We start from the raw sequence: 23,494 nt of genomic DNA, 5'->3' as shown, positions 1-23,494 counted from the left end.
CTGTCAAGGAGCTCATCTGCTAGCACTGCAATGAATACTATATTTTTAACTGCAAGATGAATGGAGTGTGAAATGAACACAGGTATCTATGATCCTCCCAGCTCCAACTGTAGTTGTTTTATGAATATTTAAATAAACATCTGGATTCCCTTTAGAATTTAGCTGGGAAAAAGCGCTGTGTTGAAAATAGTAGATTGGGAACAAGGATTCAGAGACATTTCTAATGCTAGAAATGGTTTCTTACAATGTTTTCTGTATCTCCATAATGAACATAAAACGTATCTATGAAATAGCTTGAAAAATATAATTAACTGAAAAGTGCAGTTTAGCATTTCCATTCCACAGAACATTTGGCAGCTTAAAATCTCAATGCAAACACAGAATACTGAAACTTCCCAGTAGAATTTTCAGACATCCCTTTTTTAATCCATTTAATTTTGTGGTTTTGAGTTTTTAAATCGTCATGCTCTGAATACGGACAAAGCATGAAATAATTTAGAGAACAAGAACGTAAAAGAATGGAAAATAATAATTCTAGTGAAACATTAATTCATCCTAATTTCAAACCATTGCTTTTCCAATTTTCTTTTTAGTTTTAGGGAAATAGAAACAAATTGGAATTTCAAAATGAAAACAAAATCTTGGCTTTGAAAAGGTAAGCGCTCCATTTGCAAAGTGTTTGAATGGAACAGTCTGACAACTTAAAAAAAAAAAAAAAATGAGAACTTTTAGTGAACCATCCTTTTTATAGCAAAAGAAAACTTGTTACAAAATTGCTAAATAGTCAAAGGAAATATATACCGTGAACTTCACAATAATGAGTAATGCTATATGTTTAGGGAAAAGAAACGTGATGAAACAAGAGAAAGCAGAAAAGCAAAAGCAAGACAAGACAATAGGAAGTCATATCTACATTTGAGATTTAGATGGCACTAGCGAAAACATTGATGAGTTAGACTTCTTCAACTATCTCATTCATAAGAATGAAAGGCTCTATCTGTATCTCTATATACTTGCACTTCAGACACTAAGGAAAAAAATATATATATATGCAGGAAGAAATTGTAACAAGTCCCCAGAAAAGCTCAGATACTCCCTGATCTCCCTGTGGGCCAACTTGGTTCAATTATTCTATCACCAGCACTTCCTCGTAATTTATTAACAATTCTCACATATAATTCTCTCCTTGTGTTCACCAGTGAGTGGGATATTGATTACCACATCAGAAAACTGATGTGTACATTTAATTGAACATCATTTTTCAACACTCTTTTCCCCACTACTTAAACAACCCACAAGCGTGTAATGTGAAATCTGTGTAGGTACAGGAAACTGCACCATAGGATGGCTACCAGCTTAAGACTTCACCGCTAAAGTCAACCAGCAGAATAACTGGATGATGAAATGGTAGGAGTCATATGCTGAATTTAAATCACATTTGAAAGGATGCAAAACATGGCTGGAAAAGAGCATCCCATGAAAAAAAAAATAATGTAATACTATCAATCTTAAGATTTTATGTTTAGAGAATGAATTTCATAGATTAATTCAGTGACCTGTTATTTTTCTTGATGTTGTATACAAATATAAGCCTCCAACTCGGGAATCTTTAACTTGAAATGTTTAAGCAGCTAAATTCAGCAACCCAATCTGGTTGAAATATGAGAAAAATGTCAAAAAAGATACCTGGTTGCAAGAGTGGGTTATGTATCTTATATATGCTTATATTATTGTTGTTGTTGAGATGGCTCAAGTTTTTAAGATGAATAGAGCTTAGGATAATTGCAAAAAAACATAAATAGTATTTTACTAAAACTTCTCAAATGGGATGATCAAAACCAACATATTTATTAGAGCAATAACAGGCAATTAAAGAATATCTTTCAAAAATGAATATGGATCACAGTTCACAAACCTTACCATAAACATTTTTTAACATGCAGTTGAAAAATGTGGAGAAATTTTCCCAAAACTAAAACAATATTTACATTTTACTAAGTATGATTAAGGAATGATTGAAAATATCATGTCTTAAGAAATGTCTTCTCATCCAAGTGCCTTTCTTACTGGGATCATAATGGATCAGAGTCTCCTGGTGCAAAACAACATCTCATGACTACATCATCTTGTTCTACTGCTGGCTTTTCAATGTTGCACCTAGTAAGCCTGTGGTAGCTTGGGGCGCTCTACAGTAATTCCTGCTACCAATTTATGATTCAGAAGGTCAAAACCTTCCTGCAGTTAAAATTGGGCTCAAATTACATAGAAAATTCAAACTACTACTCTCATGAAGGGTAAATACCATAAAAAACACTGTAGAATATTTTTTTTTTCTTATGCCAAGTATCACCAGATAAAAGGAAAAGTAGGAAACGCGTTGAGAAAGGGGTTTATTCATTTTTCAAACCATTTGGTTTGGGCCTCTTTTCTGCTCCTGCAAGCACAGCTTCATCTGATACTAAGTAGAATTCTGATCAATTACTTCAAAATATGTTCATATAATTGTCTCACATTATGTATGTGCATGCTGCAATTCAAGAAGATGAATAATTATAAACAATCTACAGCACTCAAGCCTGTTTCTGAAAAACGTGCAAATACTTTAGTCAATATATGAAAATACTCTGTAAAAACCACTGTAAAAGCTAAGGAAACCCAAAACCATAACTCTTACTGAAAACAGTAATTCACATTTCTGTACTAAAATTTACTCACAATCACACTGAAGAAAAACTACATTGAAGATATAACATTACTGTAAATAACTGAATTTTCCTCACCTCCTTTTCATTTTAGCTCAGAAATATCAGTGTTCTATTGGCATAAATTGCTGCACGTAAGTTTCCTTGTCAAGAAAAGGTCTGTACATATTGAAGTACTTCTCAACATACGTAGAGCTTACTAAAGACTGCTAGGCTCCTTATTCTCCAAAAAGCTGAGAAAATCTTCCTTAAAACCAGAAATGCTCACTCACTCTCACCATCACTGGTTTTCTTTTAAGTCTCTGTTTTCTAATCCCTTTGGAATATTCCTCCTTGAAACTATTTCTTTTGTACCTCAAGCTGTTCATCTCCCTTGCTCTCCCATTTATCCTTTTAAAGTCTATAGACTCTTTGCTACCCTTCCACCTCAACTTTTCAGAGGCTCATGAGTCAGTTCTGTCTGCAAGATAGACCTCCTGACTTTGCTCAGACTCCCCACATCTTCAAAAACAAAATACAACGAAATGCAGTTTTGGAGATGTCAGCCATATACCCTTGATGATACAGCCACCTTAAAGAACAGTTTGGCTTTCAGGTGGGTTTTGTTGCTGTTGTTGTGGTTCATTTTTTAAAGTATCTGTGTCAGGAAGTGATTATTTCATTGTTTACACAGCTGCTCAAAAAATCAGAACATTTATGAAAAAAAAAAGCTGAAAATCATTTACTTGTTCAGAAATTTCAGCTTTTTTGTGGACTTTTTCAGAGAATATTTAATTGGTTTTAAAAAAAAAAAAAATCATTGATTTTTGGAGATTTTTTTTGGGGGGAAAAAAAAAAACAAACAAAAAACGTGGCCAATAAGGCCAGGCCCAAAGCATTTGGTCAATCAACAGATTATCACTGAATTAGGTGGACATTTTAAAAGTTTTTATATAAAATATAGCATAAAGTTGCATACTGCTATACTACAACTCAGTTGTGATTCAAATGAAAATGTTCTTCGTTGTTGCTGTACTTGCATTCAGCAGACCTTCAGTAACATTAACCACGCTGTGTAGTTGGCTCTAGTACATATTTAAATCAGCTCTAGGCACAGCATAAGTTACAAGATCAAAAAGTATACCCAAAGGACTGTGTATGTAGACCAAAAAGTCAGACTATTTTATGTGAAGGCTGTTTTTAATTCTTTTTCTTGCTATTTTTGTCATGTGATGGTTTTAGTTATTTGTCCTGATGACTCTAGCTATTGGGAAGACAAAGATATAATACAAGAACTAAAAATAAACCCATTCTGATAAACACATTCTGCCTTTCACACTTAGATTTACAGCTCTAGAACACATCTGCAATGCTCACTGCATTGCTCACAGGGACAAAGGAGGAATAAAGTCTTAATACTATCAATAAGGTGCTGTTGTGTGCTCTGTCTTGCCACTAAATGTGAAATGGGATCTGAACCACAATGCAAGTTGCTGTACAGACTCTTTACACAAGATTTCCATTGCAGAATTCAGCATAATGTTGGCATTGCTAATGGGATGAAACTAGAACAGTATGAATAATACATTACATGCACCAATCAATGTTACACTGTAATGGACTGATGGAAAATAAATACTCTTCATGAAAACCAAGGAAGAACTTTCAAATACCAACATATTAAGATTATTCATTTATTATCTTTACAAGATGAAAAGAATCAACTGTGAAAAAAGAATGCGAAAACAGTGTAAATGTTACTTTATCTGTACCAAGTATTTATTATTGTTTTGAAGCATGACTAGCTTCTGTATTTTCTAGGTTTTCTTCCCCTCCACCCCTTTTTCCCCAACTGATCTCCCAGTCTGAACATGCAAAATCTAAATTCCCACCGTTCCCATTTTACAATCTTTCTAGGCCTGTAAATCAATTATTTACATGGAAGAAAAAAAAAAAAAAAAAAAAAAAAAAAAAAAGAAAAAGTAGTATGTTCAAAAATACTTATTTCATTTTTCTCTGAAAGTCCTGGATTCTTTTCCTCTCTTTGTTGTCTCATCTTATCTACCTTTTCATCCAAGTAGAACACCTATTATATTCCTCTAGCCCCTAGCATCCATAAACTCTCATCTTCTTACTCAGAACCAATAGCCATTTAAAAACATGTATTCCTGTCAGCTAAAATCTATATTCTTAGTTTCCCTACTGCTTCTAACTACATAGAGTGCTTTCCCCCACAATACCTTGCTTCAAAACAGCCTGCACTCACATCTCTTCCAGGCTTAATGGGTCAGATCTTCTCTTACCCTAAAATTTCACAACTACCACAAACATTCACACCATGCAAATCATAAATATCCCCTACTGGTTGCAGTGCCCAGAAAAGTAATAATGAAGGCTGTAAAGGCTCTGGTACTACGACAACAAAGACAGCTCTGTATTCTGGGACCCTCAGTTTCTTCTCTTTCTCTGCACACAGTTTATGTGCTATGGTCAATCCAGGGACATACAGCTTGTGTCTTAATTAAAACAAAAGCCCCATAAGCACACATCATATTCCTTTCAACTTATCACTCCATCTTCTCTCTTTTCCTCATCTCAAAAAACAATGAACGTGCTCTTTCTAGTCACCGCCTTAACATTCTTTCCCCTTTCTGAACTTTTGAAACCTTTCTTCTACTACTTAGGTGAAACGGCTCTTAGACTAATGACTTCTTCACATACAGATTGCAGGACCGTGCTACTGACTCCCACCAAAATAACTATCAAAGCATAATTATCAAGTCAGTCTCCTCAACCTAAATAGACTTTATGGTTCTATCTTCAGGCTCACTGCTTTTTGATGCTTCTTTTTATTTTTTATTAAATTTTTGCAATCTCACCTCTGTTCCTCTCAGTCATTACTATGTTCTGCAAATCATTCAGACTGATTTCATATCTCCTGGTGATCTTTCTGATTGAATCCATGAAGGAACTAGCAGATTACTATGCAGATAAAAAACACACAGCTATCTTGTTCAGCTGACAGGTACACATCTAGGCATGCTGGCAGTCAAATTCACATAAGAGTTCTAACTTGAGAGCGGCCATGCTGTCCTACCATAGAAGAAAACCTTAGATAACAAATACTACATGTACCACACTACTTGGAAAGTTTAAAAATCTTCTTCACGATCCTTATGGCTTGTATTTGCTGACCATTTTCTCTTTAGTCGACCAAAGCTAACAAAATGCTCTGCAAAACTAAGCATCACCTTCACAAGAATAATGACCACTCCAGCAATCACTTTTCTTCAGTGAGTGATTTGTGATTTTTAAATGTATTCCCTTCTTGTCTTCTTGTAAATAAAGTCTTGCTAGGCTGAGGCAAGAAAAAAAAAAAAAATTAGATGAGCTTAACACCACTCTGGCTCTGTTAAGACTTTCTGGTATGGGAAAGGTCAGTAAATAATTCCCTTCAGACTACAGACTGGGACAGATCCAATAATTTAAACAAAATAAACAATATTAGAAAAGTCAGTAGAACCCAGAATCATCACATTGTATAACTACTTTCCTGAATACCCCTAAGCTTTTATCACTCCGACCTTCATCTTTAGGTTAGATTACATTAGTTTAAATTCAAAACTTGTTTGAGATTTGGTCTACTGAAACAGGAAGATCTTTTCTGGGGAAAAAAAAAGGGAGTTTATTCTCTGTTTACACAGCATCCAATACACGGTGTGCCTTGACCTTAACTGGAGTCTGAAGGTACTACAGCAATTTAGAGTTACTTCACACTATTAAAAATTCTGATTTTTGCCATTTGTGAGAATTCAGGTAATGGTAGAAAAAATTCTCACTCAGCATATACCAGAGGCTGTTACAAACAGCTACTGGAGACAAAAGCACACGGGAATACTGGGGAACTGGTGATTGCAACAGACTGTAATGCCAGAATGGCCTCCTGAAAGCCTAATTTGATTGTTCTCCAACTCAGAATCCCTGTCCTTCGACATGGCAAGGTTAGTGTCTCCCCGGGTAGTAACCAGGGAGACTGTTGTCTTAATTTGACCAGCAGGAAGGAGGAGGAAGTAGTGCAGCTCTATCACTCTGGTGGTCAGAGGTGTCAGGAAGGGCCACTCTTGACAAAAGGAAAGGGGATCAATTGAAGGATCTTAGGGCACACTGTGGAGTTAAGTCTCCAGTGCCCTCAAGCAACTGGATGGGAATCACAGACCTGCACACCCTTAGTGCTGCATTTGACTTGTTCCCACTGATTAATGAGCTGAGAATGAACTTGATGAACTTGCCTAGGAACACTTCCCACTTCAACTTTGGCAGTGTAAAGCATTTTGAAGCCCAGGATCAGGAGAACCAAGGGAACAAGCAGCAGCCCAGGCAGTGAAAACATAAGCCTATTTAGTGCTTTAAATCCAGGTTCTGACATGGGAATAATGTTAGAAACCATTAGTGAAAACATATAGCTTGATTCAAATTATATAAATTTTAACAGATGGATTAAGAAAGACTACATTCTTTTGAGATTTCATAATAAATATTGTGCATATACAATTATCAATCACTGAATTTGTATGTGCATACATACATATACACTTTTTCTAAGCTAAGTATCTCATACCCATTAACACATATTTTAAGACTAGATAGATTTCCTCTTCTCAGGTTCGGAAAACTACTATTGGTTTACAAAACGACTATACTTCTTGGTGGTCTCTTCACCGCTCTTTAATCAGTAATACTTAGCAAAATTATGCCTATATAAAGAAAAAATATCTTAAAGTAACTTTAAACATGCAGACACAAGGAACAACCAAGAATCCTTTTGTGTCATTGGAAATTTTCCCCAAGAGTAAACTAGAAGGCTGACTTAAATTGTATATATTACCCATAACCAAATATTCTCACACTTACTCTTATTTACATTTTTGAGGGAGAAGGTAACTATATAATCTTTTCATAATTGTGTCACTTAAAGTAAGGCTTCTAAAGGCTAAAGGAAATTTTTGCATGCTATAGTGAAACAAAGGCCAATAATAAAACTTAGTAAATTTTAATCAATTAAGTAAGAGGGGAAAAATACAGCAGCTAAAATTATGAAAGGCAGTGTAGTCTAATTCCCCAAGTATGAGAAACTGGAAGAAGGAAAAAATGCCTGAATTGTAATCTCAGTAGTTCTACAAGCTTACAGTCCAGCCCCAGATAAACAATAGCATTTAGTTACCAAAAATCAAAGTACTGCTTCTGTTTACCACTCATGCTTAGAAGTTCTTTATAGTTCTCTCTATATTATTCATTGTACGTTAAAACTCCCTTAATTATTTTCCTAGCAAAGTCTAAGTCTCAGAGTTACAGAAGGAAAAAACGTGCAGAAAAATCTTTATAAACCTACTAAACTGCAATCATCTTAAGCAGAATCTCCATGTTTCATCTACAATTTTATGCATTACAAACTCCTTTTATCTCAATTCTTCCTTTATTTTTTTTTAAACAGCATAAAAACTCTTGAGGAAAACTAAACATATTTACACTATTTGCCTTTTGCTGCACTCTGCTGGAACAACCCATTTCTCAACTGAAAGTAGTCTTGTTCCATATGTAATGCCAAAAAGAGAGTAAAATAAAAAGAAGAGGAACCTTTATTTATTGTAAAAATACCGATTTGCAGCACACCAGTTTTTCAGACTACAATTTACATCTTTAAATTCAGGTTTAGTTCTCTTAATAATAACGTTTTATTTTCAAAGACAGAGCACTTGCAGCAGTCCAGCATCAAAGAGGTTTACAGTGTAATCAACACTGCTCACAATATAGCTGCAACAAATTATTGTCTTAGTAAGGCACTGAGGAGTCTTCAGGAACACAGACTGGAAAACTCTGGACATGCACATTTCATTTTAAAAATCTTTTGTCTGACAAGTACATTGGTTTTTTTAAAAAAAAAGCTACATATACACACAAATTCTCCATTTGATTAGTTTGCTCAAAATAACAGTAACACGTCAAGAGACAACATAAGTTGTTTCAACAAATAAAATCAGACTTTGAATCTCTTCAAAAAGTCATAACAATTTAGGAAATGCTTAAATTTGCAGTCTGAGTTGTTTCACTAAAAAGAACCTGAAGAAAACTTACCTGGGCTAGAGAACAGATCCCAGTTTGTGTTCACAGTCAGAGACATTAACTCCCATAATTTATTCTGGCTGAGGATCTATTACAGAATCATTCAAATATCGCACATGTCAAATGAAACGTGACTTCCTATTAGAAAAATGCACCTGTGATCAAAACAAAGGGTTATGACTTTCCTCTTCCCCCTTTGCATTGACCATAAATTTCTAAAGAAAATAATGTGAAAGGGAAGTAAATAACACAGATGCAGTGAAACAGAAATGTCACAGGCTTGTTCTAGCAGTCTTCTGAGGGCAATGAGGAAAAGCTTTCCCTCTTAGATCTGTCCTGGGAGCTGCAAATACAGATACGTTGGCACCACTCCCAGAACACAAAACAGTTTTCAATTTTTATTATTACCTGCTAAAATTGTGTCTTGGCATTTTTGTTCGGAAAGAAAATTAAGGAATGACCCTTCTTAAAACTCCGTAATCCACATAAATCTCAAAAACTCCTCTTGGGGAAAAGTTTCCATAGAACACATTTTTTTTTCTCTCCAAAGAACTGGGCCTCTTGGACAGTCACTGCCTTTACAGACTGCCTTGTTGAATTCAAAAACATGAATAAATGCAGTCAATAATCAACAAATCACTCATACCCATATATAAATAGTGAAGCAACGATTTCAGAGCTTTCAGGTTTCTAATCTATAAAGAACAAAGGAAACACATACAGATAATGTGAAAAGAAGTTATCATAGGAACTATCTACTTCAAAGGTTGAAGTACTTAGACCCAGACCGGTCAGGCCAACAGGTTTCTCTGTAAGTGCACTATTGGCATTCCCCACCATGATCCCTACTCCAAGAAAAAGCAAATAAATAAGATAATACGCCTCAGAAATGAAAAATGCTTATCATAGTAACAAAGTTATACACTAGAGATCAAATGTTTCCCTGTTCCATAAATGGACTTCCCATAGAAGAAAAACACATGAGCAAGCTGAAGACTTGTATCAGCATAAATTTCTCCATTTGTCCCTGATGGATTTTTAAAAATAAAAGTTCAGTGACACTACCACAATAAATACAAATGTAGAACTGAGCATCGATTTGTAACCATGCCAATCTCTTCAATTTTTAACCTGCAACGTAATAAAACAAATGTGAAGAGATGATGAAGAAACTATTTGGATACATTAGGCTTCCAAAAACAAATGGACAGTGCAGACAATAAATTGAGACCTAGATAAGAGTAAGGGGAGATACTGAACTGAATGACTGGCTAGGAGTCAAGTCAAATAGAACCTGCTGTAGACAAGCTTCCACTACTTTTTTCTGTGGACCTCAAAAAAAAAAAAAAAAGTAGGAAATGATGTAAGACGTATTTCACATCATAGAATCCTATCTAACTGCAACCATAAACTACAATCTATTCGTGTGCTTTCACACAAAGGAAACAGCACAGAAAAAGACAAAACAAAAATGCAAAAATAACACAATCCAGAAAACATGGATAAAATACTGAAGATAAAGTCAACCTATAAACTGTTCATAATTTTTTGCATTGTACAATTTCCACATCCCATTAAATATATATATATAGGAGAAAGATAATCCTCACGCATGTCAGAAAATAGTTTAGCAGATGTTAAAATCAACTGTATTCCTTATGAATCTGATCAAACAACATACACTTGCTTCCACTAATAGGTAAGAAAATAAAATCTGAAAGACAGGTAATAGTAGTCAAAATATATTCTGTTTCACATTTGTTTCCACAATAAAAAGAAACTGAGCATATGAGATGCTCATAAAAACTGGGAGAACTAACATATCCAGAAGACACATACTGAGACAGATCAGCCTTCTCTAAAATACATATCTTTCAGTTGCTTATTGAGAAGTGATAGATAGCTAATGCACGACAACACACTCACTAAATAGGAAATAAAACAAGACAAAACAAACACATAGAAAATGCAGAAAGTTCAGTTTTCATCCAGGAAAGCCTGGGAAAAAAAAGCATTTTCTCAAAACTCTGAAGCCCATTCAAATTAGGACAGAGGCAAGGGCTACTGTTTTCTTTAACATGACAAATCTAATTAGCTAGCAAATATTTAACCAATAGCTAGAGGTTGCTCTTTAAGTACTAAATAATGACATGTAATTAAGGTACCAAAGGCAAAAGGATACTAATTTAGGGCACTTCTATGGTGTAGTGCTTAAATTATAGGTTTTATACAGAACTCATGGGCTGATGCACAAGAAAAAAAAAATTCAATTTCAACGGAATGCAGAACAAATTAACATTTTAGCATTATAATACTACTTAATTGTATAATGGGATTTTGTTAAGTGTCACAGAACAGAAAATAAAAGTAACACTCCAAGGTATGCTTGTTAACCTCTTCAAGTTAAATATATTACAAGCCTACTGAAGGCAGTAAATAGACACATTGTAACATGAAAGACTCTGAATTCAAAGGCCTTTAATAGGCTTTGGGTTTTAATAAGTAGGTTGGTGTAAAGTGTATAAACAATGAACAAAATAAAAATATGTTATCTATAACAAATGCTTTCAAATTTCCTAATGGGAAAGGGAATGATTCCTTTAAAAATACATTTTAAAACATCCAGTTCCTTTGATGCATAATGCTTCTTTTTCCATCTCTCCATCCTGTCATAAGAACTTAGACCAGCAAACAGCCTCCAGCACTCATGCAAAATGTTTTCTAAGCTGACCAATAGGTTTCTTGCAAGAAAGACAAATAGCACTTGCAGCCAAAGCCTACCATCTCAAGATCTGAGCGTGCTGGCCCTTCATCCAACAAAGAACTCAAGCAGATGCTTTAGTTTACGATGTCTAAATACCTCCAAAGCTCTTTCCACACCAAATTACTAATATTACACCAAGAAACTGGCAACCACTAAACTTCAAAGAGCTCAAGGTAAGCAGTGGGAATGGAACATTTAATTTATTAAAAACCTTAACATAATGCCTATAAAGTTTTGAAACTCATCATTACTGTCTTCTTGCTCCCTGACTTCTGACTCCTTCACTTCATTATACCAACTCTTTTTTACATTAGCCACTTTTTCCTTTTTCACACAGGTTTAAATTATCCACTGCAGAATAATTAAAGGCTTCACAATATATAAATACTAACTATATGGAAGTTAGTAGTTAAGCACAACTGAAACGTAAAACAGATCTAACAAGCCAACTGGCAATGACAAATGGATAAAAAAAATATTTTCCTAATTTCTTTTTGTCAGTTTACAGATTTAATCAACAGTTCAGCTCCAACATAAACTACACCTTTTATTAAAAAGATCTGAATGTGGAAAATGACCACACAAGTCACGTTTTTACTCAGAGAAGTGGTGGTTACAGCAACAACTGAGTTGAAATTGTAGTGACTGCAAGGAATATGCATGCAAAGAAACAGAAGGTTTTCTATTAAAGAAAGTGTTTGTACTATTTTGGAATTATTTGTTTTCTCTAAGAATCCAGAGTCTACTACTAGACTTCCTCTGGTGAGTACTACAAAGCAGAATCCCAAATCAAGTGATCAGGAAAGCACAAGGAGCACATAAGCAGCATGACGTACTCTGGAGGTGGGAGTGGAGGCACTTCGATGACTGGAGGTCTACTGACATCAGTCAAGATCATGATTCATATGAATCATTTTGGTGTAGCCATCATCAATGACTAAGTGAAATGTCATCTATGTCTTAGAGTTTGGAGTAAAATGCTATTGAATTACACAGCACTCTCTCAATCATACAGTCAGTCATTGGTATAGAAAACATATAAATTGATAATGATGAACACAAGCATAAAGAACATTTCACTAAATCTGAGTATTTAAGCCTCTTACTTAGCAAGAAATAGAAACCAACATGTACTTGTCATCCAACCACAACATGCTATTATCATCTCCTGTAAATCAAAGAAATTGGTATAACTTACTGTAAGCCACAGCAGAAAATTATCTAGTTAGCTATGTTATTTCAACTACCTGAAGGCACAGCAACTGTGCTTTCACAATCACATCTGGGTAACCAAATTTAAATAGGCTATTTCACAAAGACCATGCATGCAAACTTGCAAAGCCATTACATCTTTCACCACATACAATAATTAGTTGTTACCAGCTATAATGCTTTTATGACTCAGTTGCTACTGTACCCCAAAACAGGCTAACACAGAAACGTTACTAGAAGCATGAAATAAGAGGGTTTTCCATCTTTCTATGAACATGGCATGCATATTATATTCAAGTTTTGCTTACACTACTGCATAGCAATTCCTTGCTTGCCTATGGAGTATATTCCTTCCAACAAGACAGCCTGGCAATACTTTAAGCTTCAGCGAAGGTATTCAATATTTCAGATTAAAAAATTATATAAAGATTTATTTCAAATAAATAAGACATCTGTATTTGTTTCTCTTAGGAATTGTGGCCCACTGGTTCCATTTCTACTTAAAGCGTTCATAGGTCCTTTCTGTCCCCACAGAGATGAGGCATCTCATCTCACAAGGGATGTATGGTCTGTATCACATTAGGCTGAAAGCAGAATGCATAGCCTTGCAAAACACTATTTTTCCCATTGAAAATGGCACTAGTCATGGAAAAGTCAATTAGATTAATCACTTTTTGCCACTGCCTTTATATACTGAGAAGATGCGATCTGGCCATATCCCCAAGGACTGAAACAAAGTCTGAGGAATCCTCTGACAGTTTACACTGATGCAATAGCACTAAAAAGACCAGTGGTGGGAGGTGAATTTACCTCTGGCCCTCTGATGATTTGAATGGAGAAGAGGGTTTCCATAACTGGCTATTCAGCAGTTCGGGGGGGGGAAATTCAGTAGACAAGACTGAGTGAAGCTGAAACCCTTTTTAGCTGAGAATATGACAGGACTAGAATATGATCCTAGATGAGGTGCTCCATTCCCCAGCTACATTCACAGGGACTTCTTACTTCCAACTCTTTCTTCTTGTGATATTGGCATTCTTCTACACAGGTCTTTAAGGTTCTCTCAGGAAGGGCAGTGAGGACTGATGAAGACAGTAGCATCAGTTTTATCTGTTTGTCCCATAAACTAGTTGATCTTACATAAAGACTGTCCCTCAGTGGAACAAATAATTGCTACCACAGACTGAAATACAGAAGAGTTGTGACAGTAATCTCAATAAACATATCTCAAACTAACTACTTTGTAGTAGATTTGGAATATACCTTCAAATAAAAAGGAGCCTTCGTGGTACTGTAAATATTTCAGTATTAAAGCTAAATAAGTCTTAGAGAAACAGAATCATAACACTGTTTGAACACCATTAAAATAGAGAATTTTAATTACATATAAAAGCCAATAAGCTACTTCTAGTGGTTATGAGAAATATATATATATATCTACACTTAGCAGAAACAGCAACAAAATGATAAGTTAAATGTAATCCTTTCAAAGAACAGTATATTTATTCAAGCCAAAAACAGCTAAATTATACCATGGGTGCAGTTCTCACAGACATTATCTGGGGAAAACAACTATTACAAGAGTGGGTGTGATATATAGCCTTTGAGTCACGCATGATAAACCCTAATGGTTTTGCTTTGAGGTAAAGTCCTTACTAATCAAGCAATGAATCATTCTCAAAATGTTAAGTTCCCGAGGCCATGTGTGTCAGAAATGGAACTCTAGAATGAATAATCAATCACTAAAAATCAGTTTTGAGATTTTTATCAACCAATTAATAAACAAGGAAAGGAGCTAAGGGGCTTGAACAAAGCGTTAATGGACTTTTAATGACACGCTAAGTGTGCTTTAGTGAATAGAATATAATGAGTTTTATTTGCTACTGACCACAAATCACTAAAAATCAAAGTGCTCTATGAACTGCAAGTGTTAAAATACTGCAAGAAACAGCACTTGTACTTTTAACAAAGGATGTTTATCAAATATATGTACATATTTAATGCCCATACTTATTTGGTGCTACACCTCTATAGCAGATCAGATATTAAGAGCCTACCTTCCAAAATCAGTAGATGGAAGTGGAGTATGGAGAGAAACAGGAAGATGTTTATTCATTTATTTAGTAAATTAGGTACTGTTAGAATCAGCTATCACGGAAGTAAAATGCTGCCCTCTTACTTAAATGATATATGATACTGAAAAGACATTCAGGAACAATTCTGAAGGCTAAATACATGATGAATTATATATATGCTCACATACATACGCAAACACAAGTATATCCTTTTCTACTGCTGCCTATAAATTGTCTTTTGCCTACCTAGCTGTGGCTATTTACCTTTGATATACTCCTCACTTTTATGCTGAAACTGCTGCAGAAATACCAAAAGAAATCAATGTATCTAGCAGGCAGTTAACAGCCTGAAACTACATTGTCACTAGACTTGAGGATGTCCGATTCCCTAAGCCAAAAAAAATGGCTGATTATAGGGAGACAGTTCAATGAGGTGAGTTTGGAACCAAGTCCAAAGAATAACAGATCTAAAATCAAAAGGAAGAGTTATTTGATAGCTGGGGGAAATCTTATTCTGAGAGAAGAAGCAGAACAGGAACTGAGCAAACAGAACTAAGTGTTGGGCCCTGCATTTTGGTCACAACAACCCCAGGCAACCCTACAGGCTTGGGGAGGAGCAGCCAATGGAAAGAGACCTTTGTGCATTGATAGACAGTCAGTTGAATAGGAGCCAGTGGTGTGCCTGGGTGGCTAAGAAGACCAGTGGCATCCTGGCCTGTATCAGGAGTGGTGTGGTGAGCAGGACTATGGAAATCATCCTGCTCTTGTACCAGGAACTGGTGAGGCCCAACCTCAAGTACTGTGTTCAGTTTTGAGCACCTCCATACACAAAGGACATTGAGGTGCTGGAGTGGGTCCAAAGAAGGGTAACAAGGCTTGTGAAGGTCTTGGAGAATATGCCCTATGAGGAGAGACTGAGGGAACTGGGGTTGTTTAGTCTGGAGAAGAGGAGGCTGAGGGGAGACCTTAATGCTCTCTTCAAATAACTGAAAGGTGAGAGCAGTGCTCGTCTCTTCTCACTGGTGACAGATGATGGGATGAGGGGAAACGGCCTCAAGTTGTGCCAAGGTAAGTTTAGGCTGGATATCAGGAAACACTTAGTTACAAAAAGGGTTGTTAAGCACTGGAATAGGCTTCCCAGGGAGGTGCTTGAGTGACCATCCCTGGATGTGTCTAAAAACTGTTTGGATGTGGAGTTCAGGGACATGATTTAGTGGAGGGTTATTAGAGTTAGGGTAGCATGGTCAGGATGGGGTTGAACTTGATGATCTTTAAGGTCTTTTCCAACTTGGGTGATTCTATGATTCTATGAATCTAAGGCAAAGAGTGAAGATATATGTTTCCTTTCAAGAGGCAGTGACAAGATCCAAATCTCTCACTGAAGAGATGAAAATGAGTCAGAAACTTCCAGTGATGTTTGTATCATTGTCCATACATCTACATGTTTGCAAGATAAGGGAATAAACCTCAAGCACATGCCTAGAAACACAGGGACAGAGAACATCCATAATTCTGCTAGACCCTGCACCCAACAGCCCAGAAGATTAAATCAGATCTGCAGAGAAAGGTGAAGAAAGTCAAAAGTTAGATTCCAGTTCTAAGAAGGCAGATCATGAGCCATCTCTAAATTGTGAGACACATAATTTTGTTCGAATAGTGCTGTGAAGGAAGTATATTAGTACAATTTTTTTTATCACCTTAGACACAATTTTAAAATTTCTCGATGGCATCTCTTTTATATGTAGCTCATGTGGAATACTGTTGAAGCCACAGATTGTTCCTTGTCATAAAGGAGAGCTCATAAATACAGCCAGATTCCCATGTCTTATAAATCAGCCTTTCTGGAATAAAGCAGGTTTAAATCAGATAGGGATCTGTTCTGAGAAACGATCAAATGTGTTAGACAAGAAGGACACAACTCACTTTTGGATATTTGTCTACCATTAATTGGAACAGTGGTTTCCACATGAAGGGCCAAAATTCCAGGAATGAAATCATATAATTCAAAAGATACAGTTCAGAATCAACCAGTTATCTCAATTGTCATCAGAAAAAACTACAAAGCTAGCTTTTGATTAGGCTATTTCAGTTTTCAAGACCAGGATATATCTTGTTGTGTACCACAGCTACAACAAGTAATTTTGAAATGGGATTTAAGGACTCCAGAAGGATCAACCTGTTGCAAGAAAAATTACCTGTAAACACAGAACAAACTTAAGGACAGCTAAATAACAATCTAGTGCTGTGGCATGAAACTCTGGACCACGCCAGAAGACAGTGTGATTATTTGATCTGAAGTTTCAGGACCTGGCATTAATTCATAACACAGTTGCTTGCGCATATTCCATCTCAAAAGTGTGGAATAATCTGTTTACATCAGGCTATGAAATAAGATGTTCTGAAAATGTTAGAAACATCTCACTTCAAAATTCTTCCACGTGTATCAGGAAGGTCAACTCCTATGACATTACTATTCAGAAGAACCAGTGTGTTCATCTGACTTTCAGATCCTTCACAAAATTCACCTCTTCCTTCAGAAGTCACTACCACAATGCTCAAGATCCCCAACTAACATTCAGGACAGTATGTCTGAAGAACAGGCTAGAACATACATCTCAAGGATACGAAACTCTTATGTATAAGTAAATCTTTCTCTCAGGCACTGGTGACATTCCTATACAGTTTACTACAGTGTAAGGAATTAAAATGGGTTTTCCTGATGGAATTATTCTCTTTACTCTAAACGGCAATTCACGGTATCTCTGACTGCAAGCAGTTCAATCTGTCAATCACTGATAAGAGATTCACTGACTTTCCAAAGTTGCTAGCTATATTAATAAAAATAAAATAAAATAAGCAATACAGGAAAGCAGAAGGGAGAACAGACTAAGGGATCAACACTGAAATTAAACTTCAGCATCTTTAGTGTATTTTTTCCTATACACTACAAACACTAACCCACGCTTCACTCTCAAAAAATGAGCGGACTCTTGGATACTTTATTCTCATTTCACACAACAGAGGTTTTAAATGAAAATATCCTATATGCACAGATTTTACAAGCTACAATTTTTATAGGCAGATCTCTCAAGATGCAAGATACAGACACAGGCTCTATACTAAGGAAAACAGAATGAACCAGACAACTCGCTGTTTACAGTGCAGTGTCTGACAATTACACTGAAAGTTATTTTTTTGCTGTTTGCAGCCAAGTATTTCTGAGGCAAGTTTTTCAGTAACAAATAAAAAGATAATAGAAGAAAACTTACATCAGTTATTCTAGCGGTTCTATCTAGAAAAGTTAGTTATGTTCTCTTACTAACTGCAACACACACTCAAATATATAAATAAGTGCCTTAAAAAAAGAAAAACTAAAATGTGTCATCAATCAAAAAATTAGGAACCATTCACCATTCAATTATTAAGCCCAGTTTTCTAACATTACACAACTGTGTTGACTATATATCAGACTTGTTGTGACAGTCTATTCCTAGTTCATTAAGTTGTTGTTTCCCACAACCATTACTAAATTTTACAAGGGAATGAAGATCCATAAGTCTTTTAAGTTCCTATATATTTTTCTATATCAGCAGACTGCGAGTGGAGAGAGACATTATTAGTGATTCCACTGAGACGAGGTCAAGAATTCTGACATCATCCATCTTGTCTGGCCAGCTACTGCATTGGCTAGACAATTAGCACACAAATTGCCACTGAAGACAGAGAACAAGTTGATATTTCAGTATTTAAAAAAAAAACATAGAACAGTTAGAAGTTCTAAAGATGGGTGACAAATAAGCCTTTTGCAACAGTGGCAAAAAAGAACGGAAAGGGAGCTAGGTTTATTACACATGATGTAAGCATGAGGATGGAGGACAAACCTATTTGCTTTGTGATTTGTTTTAATTTTCTTCAGTTTGTTGTAGTACAATGCAAAATAGAGAAGCCTGCTTTGCCATCACATTTTTTTAAATTTAAAACATGCATCTGAGAGAAGATTCAACAGTTTCAACAGAAGATTCAAAGATTCAACAGAAGATTCAACATTTCACCTACTTCAAGTTGGCTAAGCAATAGTTAGTGCCCTAGGAGAACTCCACTCCCATGTTTCAAACCCATCCCTTTTCTCTTCTTTCATAAAAGAATGTAAATGCACAAACCTTTCAAACACAGTTACTGTGTTAAGCAGTTTACAACTTAACATATCTAGTACTACTTAGACTGTCTGGGTTAAAATCCATGTGAGTCAAAATAAATGGAATCATCTGATTCTTATGATCCTTATTGTTAACTCCAGCTTGTACCTGGAAGCCCCAATAATGTAACTTGAATGAAAATTTATAATTCCAAGGCAAGCACCCGCAGCTACTGCCAAATTATTATTTTTTTAATATCACAGAAAACACACCAGAGAGATTAAAGATCATTCAATTGCACTTTCAATAAATAACACATCTCTACAGAGTCAACATTACATAAAGCACCTACTTTTGCTACGAAATCTCAGAAAAGTCCTTCAAATCAAGAAGCACCTCTGTAATCTCAACTACTTCAATTACTTACAGATCAATCTAAACTCCTTTTTTTCGCTAATAAGAGCTAATAGTGTGGCAATAGCAAATTGCACCAATAATTGTTTTTTAAACCAGAGTTTAAGAAATCATCATTCACAGGCACATAAATATCATCTATTTATTTCCAACAATTTTTCTATGGTCTTCCTACAAATAAGTCTTAAGCAACACAATAATGACATTTTTCTTTTTCTAATATACATAATTACTACATATACAATATCTTTTCCTTTCAAAATAGAAGACTGTGAATTGGTATTTGTTAACTGCCGTAATAGACACTCAAACCTACTCAGACATCCATTCATAAAGACAAATTCTAGGAGTAAATACTGAAAAGGAGTGAGGAATAAAAATGAAGAAAAATGTTCAGCACTGCACGCAACTATGCCTGCTTATATGTTTATTCCTTATTGTGAAGATGGAAAGTACAGCTACAGTATCCTAATATTATTAGATTTCTACTAAAATGTCTTTTATACATTTTCTGTATAACTGTTCTCATGCAAAGAAATACAGAAAGCAATAAAAGACACCTTTATATCAGGCCAGAGAAATTACACCACTACAGCTTCAGTATATATGTGTGCGTGTGTGTATACATATGAGTGCACATGTTTGTGTACATATACGCACACACACACACATATATATATAATAGTAATTCTATCAAGAAACCATCATACATAGAGCCCCAGTCTTAGAGATGGAGTTAAACAAACAGTAGTCAAAACAGAGATATTCATAATAACTGGAAATTTCTTCCTGTTCTAGATGAAAAGGTCTGGAGTACAATATAAAATTCACATTTCCATTCTGACTGCAAAACCCAACGTAAAGAAAATGCTTCTTTTGTAGAAAATAATTACTTCAGTTTAAAAAAAATAAATAAAAAAAAATCAAAGAAATAAAGTTGCATCACTTGTCCTTTTCTCCTCATTACAAGAATTTTTAGCATAAGAAATTCTCAGACACTGGTAAGAACTGGAAAAAAAACTCAATTCTTTTGCTATCTAATGCTTATAGTATTTAATTGTGGGTTTTGTCAGCCTAACATTTATATTACAGTCTCCCCTAAAACTTTTCTATCACTTTTATTCAGAGTTCACTTGAAACTCAACTGAAGCAAAGAGGAGTCAACCCCATTCACTTTCCATGGGTATAGATAATTTCTTCATTGGATACACTGAGCAAACTAATGAGCTATGATCTTTGAAACAAACAACTTTTCCAAAAGAAAAGCAAACAGGCAACTTGTTACTATACTTTTGTTTGCATCAAGAATAACAAAATTTCCTCATTGCAAGACTCATAAGAACAAAGGAAAATGATAAAGGGAAACAACCAAGAAAAATATGAGTTTGTCTAAAATCAAGTTTTAACTAACATGGAAAAGTGTAAATATTTGTTGTATAGAAAGAAATCTTTTTCCATCTTCTCCTTTAAAATACAGCAATTCTAATAATGATTTTTTAAAAATCCTATAACTGTTAAGGAATATAGAAAAATCTAATTTTGATTTGAAGAACCTTTCATATAAAATAAACTTTCATAATATGTAGCTATTTTTAACAACCTGCTTTTTGAGATAATACCAGAACTGACCCATTTTATAAAATGGTCAAGAACTTCCCAATTGGTTTCAAGTTTAAAAACAACACTTCCACACAGCAGAAGTAAACCCAAGAGACCGCCTCTTGTTTATCTGTGGGGATTATTTATTTGTGCCATTTCAAAGCATTAAAAAATCATCTATGTCTTAACAAGACAAAGTATTTTTCCACATAAAAAGAAGTTTTACAAATTATCTCATAGTTAACTCATTAACAATAAAGATGGAAATACAGCATGTTTCTCTTGTTTTCAGTCACGAAAGGAAAGGCACTTTTTCTCTAATTTATGGAAAAGTTTCATTAGAGCACACAGTAAAATTATTCTTCCTTATGTGGAGTTGATGCAGGAGAAGAGGAGAAAAAATATTTCTTCTTTGTCATGTACTTCCAGTATGGGGATGGTTTAGGAATATTTTTATTACCTTAATTTTTTTTTTTTTTTAAACATTGTTATTCTGTAGTGATTGTATTCTGAGATCAACAGAACATAAAAGCCCCATGCAGAAGGATATGGACAGCCTCAGACGAATTTGTTTTGAATGTTATGCCAACCAAACCATTCCACGAGTACCATAAAATATTTACATAAGCTATGAACTATAAAATACTTTCACATGAACTATAAAATATTTACACTACCAACACATCAGCTAGTGATGTGTTATCAAGCTGGTGTGACCCAGCAGTAACAATTTTGTGGCAACTGATTAAATAAAACTATTGCAAATCATCTGGAAACTTACAGGCAATATAAAGTTAAACAAATTACTGCTTCCTGGTCTCTTGTATAGTAAACATGACCAGGAAAGCATAGCTTATATGCATGAAGCTAAGTTTTACAAAGAAAATAAACAAAGATTACGTTCGTAATCAAACTGTACTGACCTCTCTGAACGTTCCTTCTAGCAAGGTGTCCAGATGTTGAAGAGGAGCAGGAGTTTTATCTTTAAATCGTGTCAGCAATCGTCGCTCAATAGCTCTGAATTGAACGGCCCTCTCAGATAACAGCTCCTGAAATTTTTCAGCATTCAAGCGTAGCTGCAATTAAAACATTTTCAAGAATTCAGATTATGGGTCATATGCATTTCAAATTCCAATCAAAATAAAATGAGAAACTAATAGTAAAATTCTTGAGAGCAATTACTCATTCAAATACTGTTATGTTGCTTAGGCTACCTTCATACTAGTGTGGTTAATTTTATACTCCTCATGAAACTTACTAACATTTTCAGGAATCACTATTTGCTACTTAAGTAAAAAATAATTTCCAACAGCCAGTACAGTATGTATTAATGCATAAGAATCCCACCAAAAAGCCTACCAATAAGAAAGAACTTTCGCCACCAGAATCTCAGGGTTTCTCCTCAGATTCATGTACTATATGATACACAAATGATGGATGAGGCTTGTTATTAATTACTGTAAAAAGTAAATTTAGGGTATTTCCCTAAGCATAAATAAAAGAAATAAATTCTGCACTGACTGAATAACTTCTTTCTCTGAAATGAAATCTTTTTTACTTTCTTCTATATTTATCGGGTACAGCAACCAGCTTTCTTGAAACATTCACAAAACATTAAACATCATATATTAAATGCCCAGGTAATAAAAAATTCTGTTTTATCTTTATAACCAGCTTTATATTTTCCATTGCAAACCTCTAAGACAAGCAAGTCTCTTACAGAAAAACACACAATCATAGAATGGTTTGGGTTGGAAGGGACATTATGATCGTCTAGTTTTAAACCCTGCCATGTGCAGGGTTGCCACTCACTAGACCAAGATGCCCCAGTTCCATCCAACCTGGCCTCCAACACCTCGAGGGATGGGGCATGCACAGGTTCTTTGAGCAACTTTTTCCAATGTCTCTCCACGTAACAAGTAAAAAACTTCCTCCTAACATCTAATCTAAATCTCTCCTCTTTTAGTTTAAAACCATTCCACCTTGCCCTGTCACTGTCGCACTCTGTAAGGCATTCATCTCCCTCTTGTTTATAAGCTCCCTCTAAGAACTGCAAGGTCCAAATGAGGTCTCTCTGGAGCCTTCTTTTCTATAGGTTGAACAAGTCCAGCTCCTTCAGCAAGTTTTCATAGGAGAAGTACACCAGCCCTTTGGTCATCCTTGTGGCCCTTTTCTCAATCCACTCCAACAGGTCTACATTTTTCTTGTGCTAGGGGCTCAAGTTTTGAATGTAATACTCCAGATGGAGCCTCACAAGTGCAGTGCAGAAGGGGACAGTCACCTCCCTTGCCCTGTTGGCCACCTCTCTTTTGAAGAAGCCCAGAATACAGCTGGCTTCCTGGAGGGCAGGAAGGCCAGCAGTTATTAAAAGAAACATTTCAGGACATGCAACTTTGAAGATACTTTGTGACATAACTATTTTATTGTGTCTCAACATTTGCAAAAAAAATTAAGATTCCCAAGTTTAGGAAATAGATTTTTACAAATAAGAACACA

General features: G+C 35.3%; 1 protein-coding gene across 3 annotated transcripts in view; it reads right to left on the bottom strand.

Annotated features, from left to right (window-relative positions):
- The window catches only part of BBS9 (Bardet-Biedl syndrome 9), a 280,198-nt gene that overhangs the window by 186,741 nt on the left and 69,963 nt on the right, over window positions 1–23,494 (bottom strand). For all 3 annotated transcript variants that reach the window (XM_072327288.1, XM_072327289.1, XM_072327287.1), the window contains exon 18: window positions 21,922–22,074. In XM_072327288.1, the coding sequence (XP_072183389.1) occupies window positions 21,922–22,074 (153 nt within the window). The remainder of the gene's footprint in view (window positions 1–21,921; window positions 22,075–23,494) is intronic.

The sequence above is a fragment of the Excalfactoria chinensis genome, chromosome 2 (assembly GCF_039878825.1).
Source record: "Excalfactoria chinensis isolate bCotChi1 chromosome 2, bCotChi1.hap2, whole genome shotgun sequence".
NCBI classification, from domain to species: Eukaryota; Metazoa; Chordata; class Aves; order Galliformes; family Phasianidae; genus Excalfactoria; species Excalfactoria chinensis.
The sequence above is the reverse complement of the archived record's forward strand: the minus strand, read 5'-3'. Positions and strand labels throughout refer to the sequence as shown.